Source organism: Saccopteryx bilineata, chromosome 7 (assembly GCF_036850765.1).
Source record: "Saccopteryx bilineata isolate mSacBil1 chromosome 7, mSacBil1_pri_phased_curated, whole genome shotgun sequence".
NCBI classification, from domain to species: domain Eukaryota; kingdom Metazoa; phylum Chordata; class Mammalia; order Chiroptera; family Emballonuridae; genus Saccopteryx; species Saccopteryx bilineata.
In genome coordinates, this window is record NC_089496.1 from 104,337,835 (window position 1) to 104,357,455 (window position 19,621).

A 19,621-nucleotide genomic window follows, 5' to 3' on the forward strand; every position below is an offset into this window, starting at 1 on the left:
GCGCGGAGGAGGAGCCGGGGCGGCGTGCCCCGCCCCGGGCGCGCGCATCCCCTGTTCCCACCCGCGGGCCCGCGCGCCCGCCACGGGGCTCCGCGTGCCCGCTGATATTGCTATCGCTTATCCTCTGCCCCGTGTCACGATCTGCGAGCTCCCGGGACCCCGAGCACCCAGTGTTCCAACCTAGTGCCCGGCGCGGCTGCTCTTCGTAGTCACTGCCTTCTAGCGCCCCTGGATCCCACGCCTCTTCCTCTTAGTCCCTAAAGCACTCACTGTCCCTATGAGCTAACCCTTCACACAGATAAAGTCACCTCGACCCTGCTCCATCGCTTAGGGTAACCAGGTCGCTTCCAGGGCCGGAGGGGTCACCTATCAGACCCCCCATATCACAGCACCAACCTTTTTGGACATTATACTTGAAACCCCCTTCTGTTGTCCCTTAAAGTCCAATGTACAGATATTGGAGAGAACCAAAACCAGCCATCGTATTTCCCCATGTATAAGACGCACTCTTTCCCGAAAAACTTGGGGTCTAAAAGCTGGGTGCGTCTTATACAGTGGTTGTAAATTTTTTTTACTTGCACTTCCCGCTTTTTCGCGCTTGTTTTTGCGCTTATTGTTGAAGACAGTGATTCGTCATCATACACAGATGAGGACAAGCTAATGGATGGGAGTTCTGACAGTGATGAGGAGTTATATGAATTTCATGATAAATAAAACTTGAGTTCAATAACTTTATGTAATACACTTCTTTTCAAATTTTGGGCTCCCAAATTAAGGTGCTTCTTATACATGGGAGTGTCTTATACACGGGGAAATATGATACCTAACTTTTGTAGTGTTCAGGTGGGTCGGGTCCTCAGGAGTCCTGGGGTGGGAACCCAGCACTACCCACGACTTAGATGTGTGACCCTAGTCAAGTCAATATCTCCAGGTCTATTTACTCATCTGTAAAACATGGACAATTATTGTACCTATCTCGGTTCTGGTTAAGGACCAATGACAGAAAAGATGAAAAAGCCCTAATACAGCACAGGGTCAATTGGAAGTGCTCAGTTTGGGCCATTAACACCCAGTCAGCCTATTCCGTCCGGTACCAGAACCTGCTCATGGTTTTCTTCAGGCCCATGTGACTTTGCCACTCCTTTTGCTTAGCTTACCTGATTCACTTTTCAATAACCTTCAAAAGTTCATCTCTTCTTCCAGGAAGCTTTCCCTGATGCCCATAGATGGGTAAAGTGCCCCTCCTTACCTCAGTGTACCCCTTATGACACATTTATTGTACCATAGTATTTAGCATACCTGTATTATGCTGTTGGCTCCACCCTCAAGTATCACAAATCCAGCCCTTGCAGTCTGTTTGGTTGTTTTTTTTTGTGTTTTTTTTTTTTTTTTACAGGGACAGAGTCAGAGAGAGGGATGAATAGATATAGGGACAGACAGGAATGAAGAGAGATGAGAAGCATCAATCATCAGTTTTTCGTTGTGATACCTTAGTTGTTCATTTGATTGCTTTCTCATACGTGCCTTGACCGTGGGCCTTCAGCAGACAGAGTAACCCCTTGCTCAAGCCAGCGACCTTGGGTCCAAGCTGGTGAGCTTTTTGCTCAAGCCAGATGAGCCCGCGCTCAAGCCCGCGACCTCAGGGTCTTGAACCTGGGTCCTCTGCATCCCAGTCTAATGCTCTATCCACTGTGCCACCACCTGATCAGGCCAGCCCTTAGTCTTAACAGAAGAGCTTGTGATCCTTAGAACAAGTTGATGTAACTCTTCTCAAAACCTTCCTGACATTTCCCATATCAGAATAGAACCAGGAGTCCCATGTGTGCCCTTACGGCACTCTGGGCTCATTACCAGTCTCCTCCTTCCCTGCTCAATGAAGCCACATGGCCCTTCAAGTCTTCATCCCCACAAAAAAGATGCTCTTGCCTCAGGGCTTTTGCCTAGAACAGTCTTGTCCCAGCTCCCTCACTTTATACAGTATTTCAGTGGATTCTCATCAGAACCCTGTGATAGGTACAGTCACTGCCTCCCTTTTACACATGAGAAAACACCCTGGAGAGACTGTCTCTCTGACAGCCCTATCCGGAACACCTGTAGCTCTCTGCTCTTGCCCTTCACTCCACTTTGCCTCCAAACATTCTGTGTACTTTCATTATGCTTAGTTTCACCCTCTCTAGAATGGAAGTGCATGAAGGAAAAGGTTCATTCCTGTGCCTCCAAAACAGCACTGGCATACGGCAGGCAACCAGGGGCTTGCTGGAATAAGTGCTTCCATTTTTCTCTTGCCCCCTAAACGGAGTTCCTTGGGTGTGGAGCCACCATATTATTCATCTTTGTGGGCCCTGAGTTAAATGCTCAATAAATGTTTGTTGATACAGTCAGAAGGAAAAATAGAGCTCCAAAACATAATTTAAAAAATGCAAATATTTTAGGTGCATTTGAGATCTTGCTCCCTGGCCTGTCTTCAGCTTGGCTCAAATAAACTTATAAATATTTAAAAAAAAATACAAATGCAAATATTTTAAAATGTTTATTTATTATATATTTTACATTGATGCTTCAGAAAATATAATTACAATGATTTCAAAATGCAATCCCTAAATTCAATAAATATCCTCTATATTTACCTTCAATCAATAGTTAGAAATGTATGAAGACACTAAGTCGGTTAACAAACAAGTAAAAGAACTACATAAACCACAACTCTCAGGGACGAGGAACATGCATGATCAGTTAAGTCACTTTGCCACCGTGTTTTTTAAAAAACATGATTCACATTTGTTTCAATCACCTCTATCACCACTCCAAGAGTTTAATTAGACTGCTGATGCTAACAACTTAAAACTATGATCTTTGTTACCTGAAAATCCGTTTACTACCAAGAAATTCAGGAAGAATATTTCAGGACCCTTGATCAGAGGCTTTCGACACCTGTACTACACTGATGTACATAAAGGTTCAAGTAAGACTAAGAAGAGTGTTTCCCATTGAAGACATGATCAAAGAAATAGGCAAACTAGGCAGTCTAGGCAGTCTATGAACGAGATAGACATCGTTACCAATAAAGAATTCATGTAGCTAACCATGTTTAAAAGCCTTAGCAAAAAAGAAAAAAAAAAGCCTTAGCCAATGTTACAAAAACAAAACATTTAGAGTAACATTTATGAATGCAAGCATAATTGATTTTTTGCCCTCTATACATAATCATCTTTGAAATGCTAAGAGTGAGTTCCAACTGTGGTTCTTCTGAGAAGCTGTAGGTGCACAGGGAATGATCTACTGATTTACCTTCTCAAAGTATTCTTTGGAAGCAGTCGGATGTGGCTTGATCTGAAAACACAAACATTTAATTAGGTAACTGACTTTAAGATAGTCTTTTCAAAAGTGAGTTGAAAGTTCTTAATTTTTACCCTAAAGTTCTTTACTTTTTAAAGGTTGGCCTGTTTCCTGTAAAATATGTGGATGAAAGTTACACTAACAGCCTGCCAAAGCCCTGGCCCCACCTCTCAGCAGCCTGGCTCCACGGGTGGGCTCCTTTTGTGACTATTCCAGGCCAGCAGCCCTTGAGGCAGTGAGGACCTGGGACCCTCGGTTGGGGCCCCTTGGCTTTTGGAAAAGACACCTACCGTGGGAGAATCCGGGGTCCAGTTTGCTGGGCAGACTTCTCCATGGACTTCCACATACTGGAACGCCTTCACCAGGCGGAGGGTCTCTTCCACGCTTCGGCCCACTGGGAGGTCATTGACACTCAAATGCTTGATGACTCCATTGGGGTCAATTATGAAGAGACCTCTGCATCAGATTTTGTCCTCATTAGTACCTCAACAGTACCAGAAAGAATCTAACTTCTACCTTCTGTCTTTAATTCTCTTTAATAAGCATTTAAGTGTTATCATATGCTTAAAAACGAAGTTTTCATTGTTAGGCAGGACTAGATCAGGCCACCATGGAAAACAAGCGGTATTTGTAAATGTGTCTGGAATGTCACATAGTATTTAAATTCACAGAGAGCAGAGACTTTGTTCTTTATTAGTGCTTTGGCAAGCACTCTTTGGGCGCCTGTATAAACTCTTGGCTAGAAACAGCACGCAAATGGGAAGGGATAGAGACATATTGTATCTACATTCAGTAAATACCTGTGAAACGAGTGAATTCTTGGGTAAATGGGGGAAAATCCCATGGGAAAATCTTTGCAAGAAGAATTAAGTCAATGAAGAGCATAAGTCTAAAGGAAGAACCCATGTGAAGCCTACATAATTTTATGAACTAATGTCACCCAATAAATTCGATAAAAATTTTTGAACAGCCTGACCAGGCAGTGGCACAGTGGATAGAGTGTCGGACTGGGATGTGGAAGGACCCAGGTTCGAGAGCTCGGGTTGCCAGCTTGAGCGCAGGTTCATCTGGCTTGAGCAAAAAGCTCACTAGCATGAACCCAAGGTCACTAGCTCGAGCGGGGGGTTACTCAGTCTGCTGAAGGCCCGCGGTCATGGCACATATGAGAAAGCAATCAATGAACAACTACGGTGTCGCAATGAAAAACTGATGATTGATGCTTCTCATCTCTCTCCGTTCCTGTCTGTCTGTCCCTATCTATCCCTCTATCTGACTCTTTCTCTGTCCCCGTAAAAAAAAATTTTTTTTTTGAACAAATAAATAAAGGAAGCACCAAGCCTGTCATTCTTTGTCACTGGGCAGCTATGGAATGAGATGACCTGCCCCGTGGTCTGTGTTCCTCTTCAATGTTGGTGTCACTATGACACACGCAGGTATGTTTAAAGCACAGGTTTGCTTTTTCTTTGCATGTGTGGTTTTTTGTGTGTATGTGTGTTTTTAAGGTATAGGTTTTAACAGTCTGACTTAAAAAGGTGTGGCATTCCAAAGTGTTAATCACCCTGGGAAAAGGTAAGTTAGAGAAAACACACAGGGAGACAGGTGCTCTCCCTCCCCAGCCTGAGCCTGGCCCTCGGTGTCTAGGCTTTGAGGCTTGGCAGGCCCTACTGGCTGCTCCTAGAGAGGTGAGCCATGAGGGAGTCCATGGGGTAGGTGCAGACACCAAGCCAGGATGGCGCAGGGCCCACGGACTCCAGAAAGAAAGCCTTATCTTACAAGCCAGACTCGGCCCTTCTCCCTTGTCAATTCTAACAGTAAACCAGTAGGGAGGTAACTGCAAAATTAGCAAGACCCAACGGAGAACGATCCTGGGAGGAAAAAGCCAGTCCTCTTTTTCTCTTCTCCTTGCCAGCTCTGTCAAAGCTAGGCTTTAGTTTCTTCAAGACAGTGATCTCCTTGGAATGTAAATGGCCCAAGCTGCAGGACGGCTCCCAGAGCAAAGTTCCAGGTGGAACCCAAGAGGAAAGCAGGCCAGAGGTCAGCTCCCACACAGAGCAGGTGTCCCAGCAAAACTGAGCCACATCATAGCAGGGTCCTCGCCCACTTCCCGGAGGTAGGGTTCTGCCCACTTCCTCCTTCACTCTGTGGCCATCAAGATGCTAGTTCTAAGGTAAGTTCTCATCCCTCTCAGAAAGGCTGCATTTGAATGGGGGTCTGTTAAAGACTAAAAGAAAGCTTTCGCACTCAAAAGAATAAAGGTCTAACTACAGAATGAATGTGGACAGAAACGACACTGAGACAGGACCTGTGCTGAGAACTTCAGCTGCCTCATCTGGCTTAGTCTTCACAACCCATCTGAGAAATACATTCTCATTTTAGTTATGAAAAAAACTGGGACTCACAGTTAATTAACTTGCCCAAAGTCACAGAGCTATGAAGGAGCTGACTTCAAAACACCACCACAAAACAGTCTGCCTTTGATTCCAGGGCTTATGAGTTCTCACCCATTCCAGGCTGCTGACCCCTACCCTGCCAGTCCCCCCCGTCTCCAACCATGCCAGGAGTGTGGCCCTCGTGAAAGCAGCTCCTAGACAGCCAAGGAAGAGCGGAGCAGTAATGGCCATCAAGACATGCTCTCTGCCCTGGCCGGTTAGCTCAGTGGGTTAGAGCGTTGTCCAGAAAAACAAGGTGGCGGGTCCCAGTCAGGGCACCCACAGGAAGCAACCAATGGGTGCGCAACTAAGTGGAACAGTAATTGGATGCTTCTCTCCCCTCCCTCTGTCTCTCTAAAATCAATCAATAAATAATTTTTTTTTTTTTTTTTTTTTTTTTACAGAGAGAGAGAGTCAGAGAGAGGGGTAGACAGACAGGAACGAAGAGATGAGAAACATCAATCATTAGTTTTCCGAAGAGATGAGAAGCATCAATCATTAGTTTTCCGTTGAGTGTTGCAACACCTTAGTTGTTCATTGATTGCTTTCTCATACGTGCCTTGACTGTGGGCCTTCAGCAGACCGAGTGACCCCTTGCTCGAGCCAGCGAACTTGGGTCCAAGCTGGTGAGCTTTTTGCTCAAGCCAGATGAGCCTGTGCTCAAGCTGGCGACCTCGGGGTCTCGAATCTGGGTCCTCTGCATCCCAGTCTGACGCTCTATCCACTGTGCCACTGCCTGGTCAGGCCAATGAATAATTTTTAAAAATATACATGAAATCCTTCTTCAGAAAAAGACACAGGGGTGTTTGCGGGGCAAACTGTCTAGGTTGTTTCTGAAGGCTGCCAACCCCCACAGGAGGCGTTCATTAGTGCTTATTAAAAAGCTAAAATTAAAAAAAAAAAAAAGCTAAAATTAAGGACTTTTGGTTTTTAAAATGTTTTACTGAGGCTCTATAAATTCCCTAAGAAGTTGGGATGATGCTAAACAGGAAAAGCAATTTTAGGTTTATAAGGAACAGGCTCTTACCTTAGCGCAAGCCCAGGACCTTCCAACAGTACCCCGTAGTCTCGCGAAATCTGTTTGGTCAAATCTGACAGCAGCGCGATGTTCATGTGGCCCAATCCACCACTCTGATAAAAATGCAAACACGACTGGTTGTTAGCTGTGCGCTCTCACAACGTTCTTGGCCAGGTAACAATGTCTGAGACAACAATGATGGCGACAGGTAGCAGCGGAGGAGCCCCAACAGGCTGAGCCCTGATCCCAGGTCTAGGAACTCACTTCCCTTTCCAACTATCCTGGGGTGGATACTGTTAGCACTGCTCCTACAGATGAGGAAATGAGGCATACAAAGGTTAAGTAACTTGCTCCAGGTCACAGCTAGAAGGGGACACAGCCAGGATTTAAACCCAGTCAATACTACAGATCCTTCTCTTTCTAATTCTTAAGGTATTTAGTTGATGATTAATTTCTGAAGTATAAAAATGAAAGAGTATTAAAAAAAAAGTGGTTAATTTGATACTGATAGTCCAGCACCTTAGGAATTTTGATTCTCTCAAGCAAGTTTTTTAGGTAAAAATACTGATTATGCAGACCGCTGATCGAGAACCTACCGACCATCCCAAAGCTCTGCAGGGCACATGGGATCTACGGGGCACTGGCAAGAGGGAAGGCGACAGACCCAGCTGTTCCCCTGCTTCCCGTTACTGTTTGTACTGTGGCAAATACAACTGTAGGCAGAGGCGGATTAAGATCGGTAGAGGCCCCGGGCACAGAAGAAATTATTTGGCCCCTTAAAAAAAAAGAGAAACAGGGAAAATAAAAATATATGTTAACCATATTTTTAAATAAATAAAAAATATTATGTATTCTTCACGTTAAAATTGCACATATAAAACCAAACTTGGTGACATTAGAAAAAAATGTAAAGTTGGGGTTTCGCAGGGCCCCTCAGAAGTTGGGGCCCAGGGCGCACGCCCGGTGCACCTGCCGTTAAATCCACCTCTGCTTGTAGCAGGGAGTAAACATGCACACACGCCAAGGCAGACACAGACACAGCGGAACAGAATTTGCCATTAGGTGAGGACCCACAAATCGCCCATTTCAGACTGGACACGCTCTAATAACTTGCAGGCTAGTCTCTGAGGGGGTCTTTTGTGTTTAAGATCATCAGAGCGCAGGGAGGGCGCACGACGCTCGTACCTTCCTCGGTGTGTTGATCCAGGCGAGATGGGTGAAGTGTGAATCCACCGAAACAGCCACAACTTCACAGTTCACGTCGTGGAACTCGTTGGCTTTGTCACTAAAGGCAATAATTTCTGTAGGACACACAAAGGTGCTAGAGAAAAAGGGCAGAAATCCTCATCAGAGAATTTATAAAGAAGGCTTCAAAAACTGAATAAGTAAGTAATCTAACTATCAATAGTTTCATTTTCTTAAAGGTAAAAAAGGAACAAAATGGCTATAATCCTTACCGGGCCCACCTCTCTATTTAAGAACCACACTAAAAAATTGAGGGGTGGGCCCTGGCCGGTTGGCTCAGTGGTAGAGCGTCGGCCTGGCGTGCGGGGGACCTGGGTTCGATTCCCGGCCAGGGCACATAGGAGAAGCGCCCATTTGCTTCTCCACCCCCGCCCCCCCTCCTTCCTCTCTATCTCTCTCTTCCCCTCCCGCAGCCAAGGCTCCATTGGAGCAAAGATGGCCTCTGCCCCAGGCGCTAGGGTGGCTCTGGTCGCGGCGGAGCGACGCCCCAGAGGGGCAGAGCATTGCCCCCTGGTGGGCAGAACGTAGCCCCTGGTGGGCGTGCCAGGTGGATCCCGGTCGGGTGCATGCGGGAGTCTGTCTCTCCCCGAAAAAAAAAATTTTTTTTAAATAAAAAATTGAGGGGTGGGGGGAGGGGAGGGAGTCTAAGAATAAAGAACAATTGTATTTAAATAAAGCAGCTTTATGAGAAAACTCATTATCTTTATTTTTCCCATTTTCTCCCAGACCGGTAGAAACTTCCTGCAGAAACCACAGTCCAGGGTATACAAAACAGCCTCACTAAACCCTACCACATTACAAAGAACGCCACTCCATTCTCTACATTTGTCACTTGTAAACAAACTAGCTACAGATGCAAGCTGTACCAACAAGGGCACCAGTGACAAAGGCTCAGAAAGAACCCTCCCCTTGACAAGCAGCCTAATTAGAGACAGGTAATGTCAGCGTGCAAGGAGGGGTTTTGCTTGCTCTCCGAATGTTAAAGCATCCCAGAAATGATACTTACAAATCCAAAGGATAAAAAAAGAGCACCAAATATTTCCCCTTAAAGTCATCAAGGCTTAGTTCTTTGAACTCCCCGTTGACAACGGCTGTCCCCTTAAAATACGGTGCATGCTGGGTGACTGCAGGCGTGTGGCACGAAGAACCTGGAAAAACCCACAGGCACGTAGAGTTCATCATTTGCTAAGCCAAGTACCTATCTGATTTTATTTAAACCTCAGAATAATTCATTAGTTCGACAAGGTGATGGTGCAGTAGACAGAGCGTCAACCTGGGATGCAGAGGGCCCAGATTCAAAGCCCCAAGGTCACCAGCTTGAATGCGGGGTCGCTGTCTTGAACAAGGGATCATAGACATGATCCCATGGTAACTGGCTTGAGCCCAAAGGTCGCTGGCTTGAGCAAGGGATCATTGGCTTGGCTGGAGTCTCTTCCCCCCATTAAGGCACATATGAGAAGCAGTTACTGAACAACTAAGTTGCCGAACTACAAACTGATGCCTCTCATCTCTCTCCTTTCCTGACTGTCCTTGTCTGCCCCTCCCTCCCTCTCTTGCTAAAATAATTAACAATTCATTACTAGTACAAATTAATTAAGATTCAATTCAATTGTACTTCCTATGCAAATTTATTTTTCGTCCCATGGTTGTAGATTATATAGAAGTTCAACTGAGAGTGCTATGAACACTAAAAAGATGGCTGAAGACGGTAGTGATGGAATTCAGATGAAATTGAGGAAGACATGAGACTGGATACAAATCCTAAATATGGTTCAGATGTTGCCAAGTCCAGATGGGACAGGGCAAATGGCACGGAGGAAGGAAGACAGCAAGTGTGGGAACAGCCGTGGCCCAGGGTGATGGGAACAGAGCAGGTGTGCGTGGAAGGAAGAGTGGGACACAAAGCAAGAACGGCTGAAAGCCATGCTGTGATGGGCCTCAAATATCAGGGTGACGAGCCTGTTCTTTAAACACAGAGAGATAAGAGTCACCAGAGTTTTTCACGTAGGAGAGGGAAGATGAGTTGGCTGTTCTTAAGATTAGTCTGGCAGGGGGGGGGGCTTGGGGGGGAAGAAGGGGAACATGGGGAGTGGAGACCAGTGCGAGGTGATTTCAGTTATCTGAGTGAGAAGTATGGAGGGGGTGTGGCAGAGCGACCGGAAAGAAAGGCAAGAATTCAAGAGATGTCTGACCAGGCGGTGGCGCAGTGAATAGAGCGTTGTACTGGGATACAAAAGACCCAGGTATGAGACCCCGAGGTCACCAGCTTGAGCGTGGGCTCATCTGGTTTGAGCAAGGCTCACCAGCTTAAACCTAAGGTCGCTGGCTCGAGCAAGGGGTTACTCAGTCTGCTGAAGGTCTGCAGTTAAGGCACATATGAGAAAGCAATCAATGAACAATGAAGGTGTTGCAACGAAAAACCGATGATTGATGTTTCTCATCTCTCTCCGTTCCTGTCTGTCCCTGTCTATCCCTCTCTGACTCTATCTCTATCTCTGTAAAAAAAAAAGAAAAAAAAAAAAGAATTCAAGAGACGTGTCAGAACCAGAGAGGACTTGCTTCTATCTGGGTACAAGGGACAGACAGAGGAGATCAAGAGACAAGAAATCACGTGTCAAAATGCCTGAGCCTCAGAAACAATAGGAGCTGTTGGGAGTGGGAGTTTGGGACAGGTAACAAGAAAAGTTTTAGAGCTGTGCCATCAAATCACTACTAGACAATTTTTAATGCTCCAGGGAGGTAAAATTGTAAAACTTTCTAGAGCATTTCACCTATAAACAAAGGCTCTGCTAAAGTATATCCTCCAGGCCTGACCTGTGGTGGTGCTGTGGATAAAGCATCGACCTGGAATGCTGAGGTCGCCGGTTCAAAACCCTGGGCTTGCCGGGTCAAGGCACATATGGGAGTTGATGCTTCCTGCTCCTCCCCCTGTTCTCTCTCTATCTATCCCTCTCTCTCCCTCCCCCCCCCTCTAATAAAAATGAATAAATAAAATCTAAAAAATAAAAAATTAAAATAAAATCAAGTATATCCTCCAAAGCAAGGCAAGCTTTTTAAAAAGCTGAGACAGTTTGACCAGGTGGTGGCCCAGTGGATAGAGCGTCGGACTGGGATGCAGAGGACCCGGGTTTGAGACCCCAAGGTCGCCAGCTTGAGTGCGGGCTCATCTGGTTTGAGGAAAAGCCCACCAGCTTGAACCCAAGGTCGCTGGCTCCAGCAAGGGGTTACTCGGTCTGCTGAAGGCCCACAGTCAAGGCACATATGAGAAAGCAATCAATGAACAACTAAGGTGTTGCAACGCGCAATGAAAAACTAATGATTGATGCTTCTCATCTCTCTCCGTTCCTGTCTGTCTGTCCCTGTCTATCCCTCTCTCTGACTCACTCTCTGTCTCTGTAAAAAATAAATAAATAAAAAAAATTAAAAAAAAAAAAAGCGGAGACAAATCTAAAGGAGGGATTTTCAAATGCCAGTCATTATCTGAAGCCTATCTTAGCAAAGCCCACACTCTAGAAAAGGGAGTATAAATCTCAAGAAAGAGCTATGCTTCACTCAGATCATGGACGAGTCCATGGTCTACTGGAGCCAACTGGAGCCAGCACACAGGTTTAAATCCAAAAGCCTCAGTTCCCAACAGGCTGCCTGCCACTCCCACTTACCTCACTCACATCCCTCATGCCACATCTGTGCCACCCCCCGCCACCCATGTTCCTCAACACAGAATTAAAAATTCTGGTAACCAATAAAGAAATGGGACATAAGGGCAGTTTGCCTCACTGATCTCAGCCCTGGCTGCACATTAGAATCACTCGGTGAGATTTAAAAAATGCTTATTCCCTGGTCTCAATCCAGAGATTGACTTAATTTGTTTAGGGTGGGAGCAGGGCAGTGATAGGTGTTTCAGAGCTCCCCGGGTGAGTCTAATGGATAGCCAGGGTTCAGAGCCCCCGTCCAGAGACGATGACTCATGTTGCCATTACCTGGATCAAAACAAGGCATGACACTTACTGGTGCTAAAGGCAAATTTCGCTTGACTGGAAGCAGACCACAATATATTCGTCAAGCCCGCTCTTCGGGAAACAGCAGGTCTAAGGGCTGTGGAGGCCGAGACGCCCCAAGGTATGGCACTCACGTGTCGGGCAACCTAGGAAAAGAAACACTTTATATTAGGAAGTAGTTCCAGAATGATGGCCCTGCTGACAGGGCATAAGCCAATGGTGGCCTCAGCCGTCTTTGTTACTATGAACCAAATACCAGACCCCAAACTCTAGAGTATGGGCTGGGTCTCCACATTCTTAGCTTTCCTTCTGCTTCCTTCTTCTTCAAGAGATGTTGGTCAAAGGGTACGAAGTTGCAGTGATGTAGGATGAAGAAGCCTAGACAGCTAATGTACAGCATGAGGGCTACACTGAATACTGTACCGAACCCTGGGACAAGCCAGCCGGGCAGATTTCAGGTGCTCTCATCACACACACAGTAAGGTAGCTATGTGAAGACATATGTTCAATGGTTTGACTGTAGTAACCATTTACTTAAGAATATCAAATCATCATGTATACCTTATATATGTATGTGATTTTTACTTAAATAACAACAACAACAACAACAAAAGGACAGTAAGGGGAACCGTCTTCAAAGCAAAACAGAGGGCTCAAAATCCGGATTTGGCCAGGCCCATGCATTTAAGCCTTTCTGCCAAGACGATATGCTCAGGCCATCTACCATGTCAAGGTTTCCCGCAGAAAAGACAAGGCCCTTCCAGTCCCACAGACAAGCAAACAAGTAGAACAAAGTTCAGCCTCTAAGAAAATCTGGACAGGGCTCAAGGGAAATGTTTGCTCAATTTTGGCATCCAGCATGACTCAGGAGAGCCTGCACTGAAACCCGCCATGAGAAAGAGGGTGGACAGCGAGAGGGTAGTCGGCTTTGCCAGGAGAAAAGCGTGGGGCAGACCGGGGCGTGGGGCGCGGGGGGAGGGGGGACGGGACAGTGCCTTCTGCATTGTAGCACTTTGGTTTCCATCCAGCAGTTAGTGGATACTCATAGCCGCGCCTGGATGTAGGCATCATTCTACCTTTAAGTTAAGGAAGGTGAACTGATATTCGGAAAGGCTAAGTCCTTTTCCAAGGTCATACAGTCTGTCACAGAACAGGGACCTGGGATAGGTAACCCACCTCCAGGTCCAGGACCATGTGCTCAGGTGGACAGAGGGACCTGCGACTCCTAGCGCGGAGGGATTACGGGAGGGAAACACAAGGCGAGGGTGCGAGGCGGCCGGTTCTGCGCAGGCGCAGGAAGCCTTCCCTTAGAGGAGGCGGCCACTGGGTCCGTTACCCGGGGACACCCTCCAAGAAGAGCAAAATTCCCTCAGACTGCAAAGGAGTGGGATTTTGTCTGGGAAGCACGTTCTCGGAGCCACCATATTGTCTCCGCACTCATTCCCAGCTGGCAGCCACTCACCGTAGCCCGAAGCAGCCTTCCCGCCGTGGCGGCCATCTTCAGTGCACAAGGGAGCCCCGGCGTGAACTAAGAAGCAGAGGAGGCGGGGCCTCTGGGCGGGGGGCCCGGAAAGGGCGGGGCCTCGTCTTTCGGGGGGCGGGGCCTAAGCTACAACGGTGGTAGGTGGAGGCGATCCACTTCCTTGCCGGCTTTTTGGGGCAGTCCGAATGTAACGATCTCTGATGAGTCCCTCAGCCCGTTATGAGTGGGAAATTACTATTATGGCTTCTGAGTACTTGGGAAAGCACTTTGTCTCTTAATTGTGGCCCAACCTAAAAAGGACTCATTCAGGTGGGAAGCTAGATGTTTATATCTACGTTTGCTGCTGACTTGTTAACCTGAAAGGACTACTGTGTACACCTGTTCTTTAAAAGGCTCTCTTTCCTGTGTCGGCTTCTGCATGAAATGGAGTTAATTTTAATGCAATTAAGTAGGTCAGACACATTAAGGTTTTGGTGTCCTGAAAACCTTTGGGATGGTGTGTGGGCCTCTCTTCCCAATACTGGGAAGATTGGGACAAGTTTAAAATTTGTTTTATGTCGATGAGTAAAACTAAATCCTAAGTGGTGAGCATGGTATTTTGAAGCAAGGTCATTAAACAGATAAAACTCTCACAGTGCCCTCACAGTAAATGTGATTCTATCTGCAGACTCTGCCCACATTGGTATTTTCCAAACATCCGTCATTGCATTACCAACTTAGTTTGTTGAGTCTGCACATCACCTGCATATTATTTACTGTTTGAGTTGCTCTCCTTGGATATCTCTGCACCCTCTGCTCTTTTTTCTGAGCAGTCCTAGTGGGTTCTGCCCCTCCAGTTGAGGCTCACCATCTTGGGCGAACCCCTCTCTCTTTTTCCCCCCTGAGTTCTATCTGCTTTGGTCTTCCTGCTGAGCTTGTGGGAAGAAGGCACTCACATGTGACAACCAGAAATGTCTCCAGACATTGCCAAAAGTCCTCTGGGGGACAAAAATTGAAAAATTTTTGAAAAATCACTGCTCTATTGGCTCTAATGGCACAGGATCTGGAGCCACCAGGTCATGGAATCACATTCCTGGTAAGTAACTTACTATTTTGGAGAGTAAGGCAGGTATCTTGGGCATCATGAATCCCTCATGGCTAGACCAGTTGTTTAACTCTTCTATACCTCAGTTTCCACATCTTTCAGTAAAAGAATAATCATACCATCTAACTCAAAGCATTAGCTGTAGGAAGGGAGATAATACATGCAAAATGCTTACTTGGCCTACGGGGGGGGGGGTGTTAAGTAGATATTAGTTTTAATTTATCCACAAGCAGACATGCTACATTTTCAAAGAACTGGCACTGATTTTGAATACATTGTTTTTCTCTAAGTAAAGTTCCTCTTCCTCCTTTCACTGAAGAGTGAAGGATGAAGCCTTTGCACAAGCACTGACCTCCAAACAGGCTCAAATTATGCTCTTCCAGAAGCTAGAGGGACATGAAGTCAAGAAAAGGGAAAATGCCTACTACCTGCTCCCTGTAGCTCAATCCTCTCTGCCTTAAAGCTCCTGTACTAGGCTCTAACTCAAGAAACCTTAGGCCCTGTCTGGGTTGCGCAGTGGATAGACATTGCCCCGTATGCCAAGGTCATGGGTTTGATCCCCAGTCAGGGCACATATAAGAAGCAACCAGGCCTGACCAGACGGTGGCGCAGAGGATAAAGCATTGGACTGGGATGTCGAGGACCCACGTTCGAGACCCCGAGGTAGCCAGCTTGAGCGCGGGCTCATTTGGTTTGAGTAAAGCTCACCAGCTTGGACCCAAGGTCGCTGGCTTAAGCAAGGGTCACTCGGTCTGCTGAAGGCCCGCAGTCAAAGGCACATATGAGAAAGCAATCAATGAACAACCAAGGTGTCGCAATGCACAACAAGAAACTAATGATTGATGCTTCTCATCTCTTCGTTCCTGTCTGTCTGTCCCTGTTTATCCCTCTCTCTGACTCTCTCTCTGTCTCTGTAAAAATAAAGAAAGAAAGAAAGAAAGAAAGAAAGAAAGAAAGAAAGAAAGAAAGAAAAAAAAAAAGAAGCAACCAGTTAGTGTACATCTAAATGGAACAACTAAGTGGAACAATTAGTTGATGATGCTTCTCTCTCTCTCTGTATCCCTTTCTCTCCCCCCCCCCCAAATCAATGGAAAAACTTTTTCAAAAAATAAAAGAAGTGCATATTTTTAAAAAACTTAATTTTTTATTTTAAAGCTAACTGTGAGTAATAAAGGTGACCACAATAGTAAGACACTTGTCAGACCCCCATCTACCTGAAATGAGTTTCAGCTATGATTAGAAAGACATCTCAACCAATTCTAAGATTGATGTAATTTTCAGAGGTTTTTTTATTGTTATTATTGGATGTTGAATAGCTTAGTACAATTTTTAAACTTGATCCAAGTTCTCTTCGACCATATTAATTTTTTATCTACATTTTTTATATTTTCTTAATATACAGTGTAATTTTCATCTTAAGAATGTACTGTGTTCTAGGTATCTTTTTGCCTTTTCCCTCAGTGTAAATCATGCTAGGACATCTTGTAATTTTTATCTCTATAAATCTCGATCATTCCACAGTCATTCTTCACATCGGCATTTTAGGCATGTTCAACTAAGCATTACTGTTTCCCTCATACCGCCGGCGGCCCAACACCACAGCCCAATTCCCCAAGCCTTTTGGTCACTGGAGAGGAAGTCTCACTGCTTATCGCTTCTTTCCCAAACAGGATGCTGGGGCGGTTGCCTGTAGTTAAAGAGTGGTCCTCAAGGCACTCAAGGGTTCATTGGCTCAGGGACATGAGAACCAAGGACATGTTGGGTCTCCTGGTCTGCAGATCTCTGTCTAAAGGTTGATCTCCTTTTCCCAAGGGAAATGAAACACTCTCAAATCTCAGGCCAAGAAGCCCAGGAGGAATTTCATATGTGAGCCTTCCTATGGCCTGTTCGGAACTGCTAAGTGAGTGGTCTTCAGCTAATCTGGGGCTACAGCCAAAACTTCTGGAAGGACGCACACAGTCCTCCATTTGTGCATTCCAAGAAAGATAACTGTGGCTGGTATTTGATCACCAATATCAGTTCTGTTCTTCCAGGCTGTTCGTGACCACCTCCTCGACCCGTCCAGTTGAGAGAGCCCTCCCTGATGCCTAGAAAGCATTGTACACATGTCTTTCTCATTCTCATCACTTTTGTCATAACCCATTGGAATGTTCTTTGGCCCTGCCTGGGGCTTAACCATACTGGGAACTTCTTGAGGGTAGAGCTCATGGTTTACTCATCTCTGGCTAGGCTAGTGCCTGGCGCATATCGATTGCTCAGAAATAGTTTGTCAGATGAAAGAATAAACAGTGGCTGACATGATAGGCAAAACGTTTTTTCCACACATTCTGGAAAAAAATATCTTTCTGTTCAGCTTTCTCCAGCTGTCACAACAAGGACACAAACTGTTCCCGAAAGGAAAAAGACAGACTGACCTTGTCCTCATTACTGAAAGAGTAGAAAAATAACTGAAATTCTCCCTATTGAGTTTGGGAGAAGAGTTTTTGGGCCTAGTTGAGAGAAGGCAAATGAAAAGATATATGCTACTTTTTATGATAATTAGGAAAATACCTCCCTAGAACCACAAGTTAACATTCTGGTAGCTGGGGCTACAATTAGAGATGGCAAGCATCACTCTGGGTTTTGCTGAGTTCTTCCTCTTTCCAGGGCAAAAAACACAGGGAAATGTAGAGCAGCTTCTCCTTGCACATGATTTGGGCCCCCTCAGCGAGCCAGCCTTACCAGGGCTGGGAGACAGAGCCCATAAAAATGCATTGCAAACGGTAAGGTTTGGGGTATGTGTTACATGCTTTGTGACCTGGCCCCAATCTTTCTGAAATGTTGGTGATGACAAGGAGTCACAGACTATTTAGGCAAGCAAGTATTTTGTTGTTGTTGTCGTTGGGGTGGAGGAAAAATTCACCAGAAGGGAAAGAGGCTCTTTTATTTTGGGAAAATACTTTGAGGGGCTTTTAGTTATTTGAGATCAAGCCAAATTCCTATTCTGGGATGAAGTTGGGAATAAAGAGGTAAACCATGTTGCATCATGCTTAAAAGGGATGTCCTCATCAGGGAAGGCTGATTGCTGGGAATTAATCTCTTTCTGGGAAAAGCCAGGGTTGGAGGTTGGGTGGAGGAGGAGGGCCGGGATGGGGGACAGAAAGACAAGATTAAGGGGCTCCGTATGGTGTTTTCCTAAGTCAGATGCTGGGGGCCGGAGGGTAAGGGGTTGTGCTAAAAATCAAGACGCTGTTCAGTTTTTGTTTTGTCTTTGGTCCCTCCCAAGTGGGAAAGATGACGTTAGAGAGGAAGGAGGATGAGAGGGTTGTGGGGGGCGTGAGCAGTCCCTCAGGTCAGATGGGTGGCAAAGCTCCTAATTTGGATTTTTTTAAAAAAGATTTTGTTTCTTTATTTTAGGGAGGGAGAGAGAGAGAGAAGGGGAAGGAGCAGGAAGCCTCAACTCCCATATGTGCCTTGACCAGGCAAACCCAGGGTTTTGAACCAGAGACCTCAGTATTCTAGGTTGAGGCTTTATCCACTGCACCACCATAGGGCAGGCCTAGAATTTTCTAACAGAAATGCTTTTATCATGGCTCAGAGCCTCTTTCCTTCCGAAGAAGAGTCCTACTCCATCCCCTTCTCAGTTTGCCTGTTGTCCCCAAACTGTCATGATTTCGTGACATCGTTCAGCATGCTAATTATGCTAATTATATGCTAATAACGCTGGGGCCTCTGTTCGTTGATTTCTTCTTCCTCTTCTCCTCTGCCTGTCCCTTTGTCCACTCATCTGTTTCCTTGGACACTAGGCCTCTTGCCAATCTTCTGTCCTTCTGCAAGGTCAGTGCCACTTGGTAAAAATGCTACATTTCTATCATGTTAGAAGACCATAGAGCAGAGTGGAATCAGGGACTCATCTTGGAGTCCCAACTCTGCAACTTTTATTTCTCTGGACTGTAATTTCCTTTTCTATAAACTTAGAATAATTATACCTACTTACTCATCAGGTAGGTGAAAGCACTTTTCAAATTGTAAATTGTTAGCATATTAATAATTATTCATCACTTGGTCTAACTGAAGTATTCCTCAACTGTTACTTGGATTAAAATTTTAATTTATTTTTATTTTTTAAAAATTTATTCATTTTTTTAAATTTTTTTAAATTTATTCATTTTTTTAGAAAGGAGAGAGAGAGGGAGAGGAGAGAGAGACAGAGAGAGAGAAGGGGGAGGAGCAGGAAGCATCAACTCCCATATGTGCCCTGACCAGGCAAGCCCAGGGTTTCGAACCGGCGACCTCAGCATTTCCAAGTCGACACTTTATCCATTGAGCCACCACAGGTCAGGCCAAATTTATTCATTTTTAAAATTATTTATTTATTTATTTAGAAAGGAGAGAGAGAGAGAGGGAGAGAGAGGAGCAAGAAGCATCAACTCCCATATATGTCTTGACCAGGCAAGCCCAGGATTTCAAACCGGTGACCTCAGTGTTCCAGGTCAATGCTTTATCCACTGCGCCACCACAGGTCAGGCTATTCATTTTTTTTTTAGAGAGGGAGAAAGACAGAGACAGAGACAGAGAGAGAAGGGGAGGAGGAGCATGAAGCATCAACTCCTGTATGTGTGGCCTGACCTGTGGTGACGCAGTGGATAAAGTGTCGACCTGGAAATGCTGAGGTCGCCGGTTCAAAACCCTGGGCTTGCCTGGTCAAAGCACATATGGGAGTTGATGCTTCCTGCTCCTCCCCCCTTCTCTCTCTCTCTCTTCTTTCTAAAATGAATAGAAAATTAAAAAAAAATTTTAAAAAGCACAAAAAACAAAAAACTCCCGTATGTGCCATGACCAGGCAAGCTGGGGGATTCAAACCTGCAACCTCATTCCAGGTTGATGCTTTATCCACTGTGCCACCACAGGTGAGGTCTAAGTTTTTAATTTTTATTGAGGTTTTATTCACAGAACATAAAATTAACCATTTTAAAGTGAACAGGTCAGTGACATTTAGTGCATTCACAATGTTGGGGACCTGTGACATTTATCTAGTTCCAAAACATT

General features: G+C 45.5%; 1 protein-coding gene across 1 annotated transcript; it reads right to left on the reverse strand.

Annotated features, from left to right (window-relative positions):
* Positions 1-2,517: 2,517 nt before the first annotated feature.
* PRDX3 (peroxiredoxin 3) lies at positions 2,518-13,592 on the reverse strand. Its single transcript, XM_066239865.1, has 7 exons — positions 13,489-13,592; positions 12,037-12,172; positions 9,035-9,176; positions 7,969-8,104; positions 6,793-6,896; positions 3,627-3,792; positions 2,518-3,330 (listed from the first exon to the last, which is right to left on the reverse strand). Exons 1-7 carry the CDS (start codon positions 13,522-13,524, stop codon positions 3,277-3,279), a joined length of 774 nt encoding a protein of 257 aa, XP_066095962.1. The 5' UTR covers positions 13,525-13,592; the 3' UTR covers positions 2,518-3,276.
* Positions 13,593-19,621: the final 6,029 nt, after the last annotated feature.

Excerpts from the sequence above, each read along its gene's own strand:
- PRDX3 (XM_066239865.1), bottom strand. The coding sequence starts at position 13,524 with ATGGCCGCCACGGCGGGAAGGCTGCTTCGGGCTACG. Across the intron at positions 9,177-12,036 it reads GAAATTTGCCTTTAGCACCA|GTTCTTCGTGCCACACGCCT; the intron begins GTAAGTGTCATG and ends GGGTTTTTCCAG. Across the intron at positions 6,897-7,968 it reads GGATCAACACACCGAGGAAG|AGTGGTGGATTGGGCCACAT; the intron begins GTACGAGCGTCG and ends CATTTTTATCAG.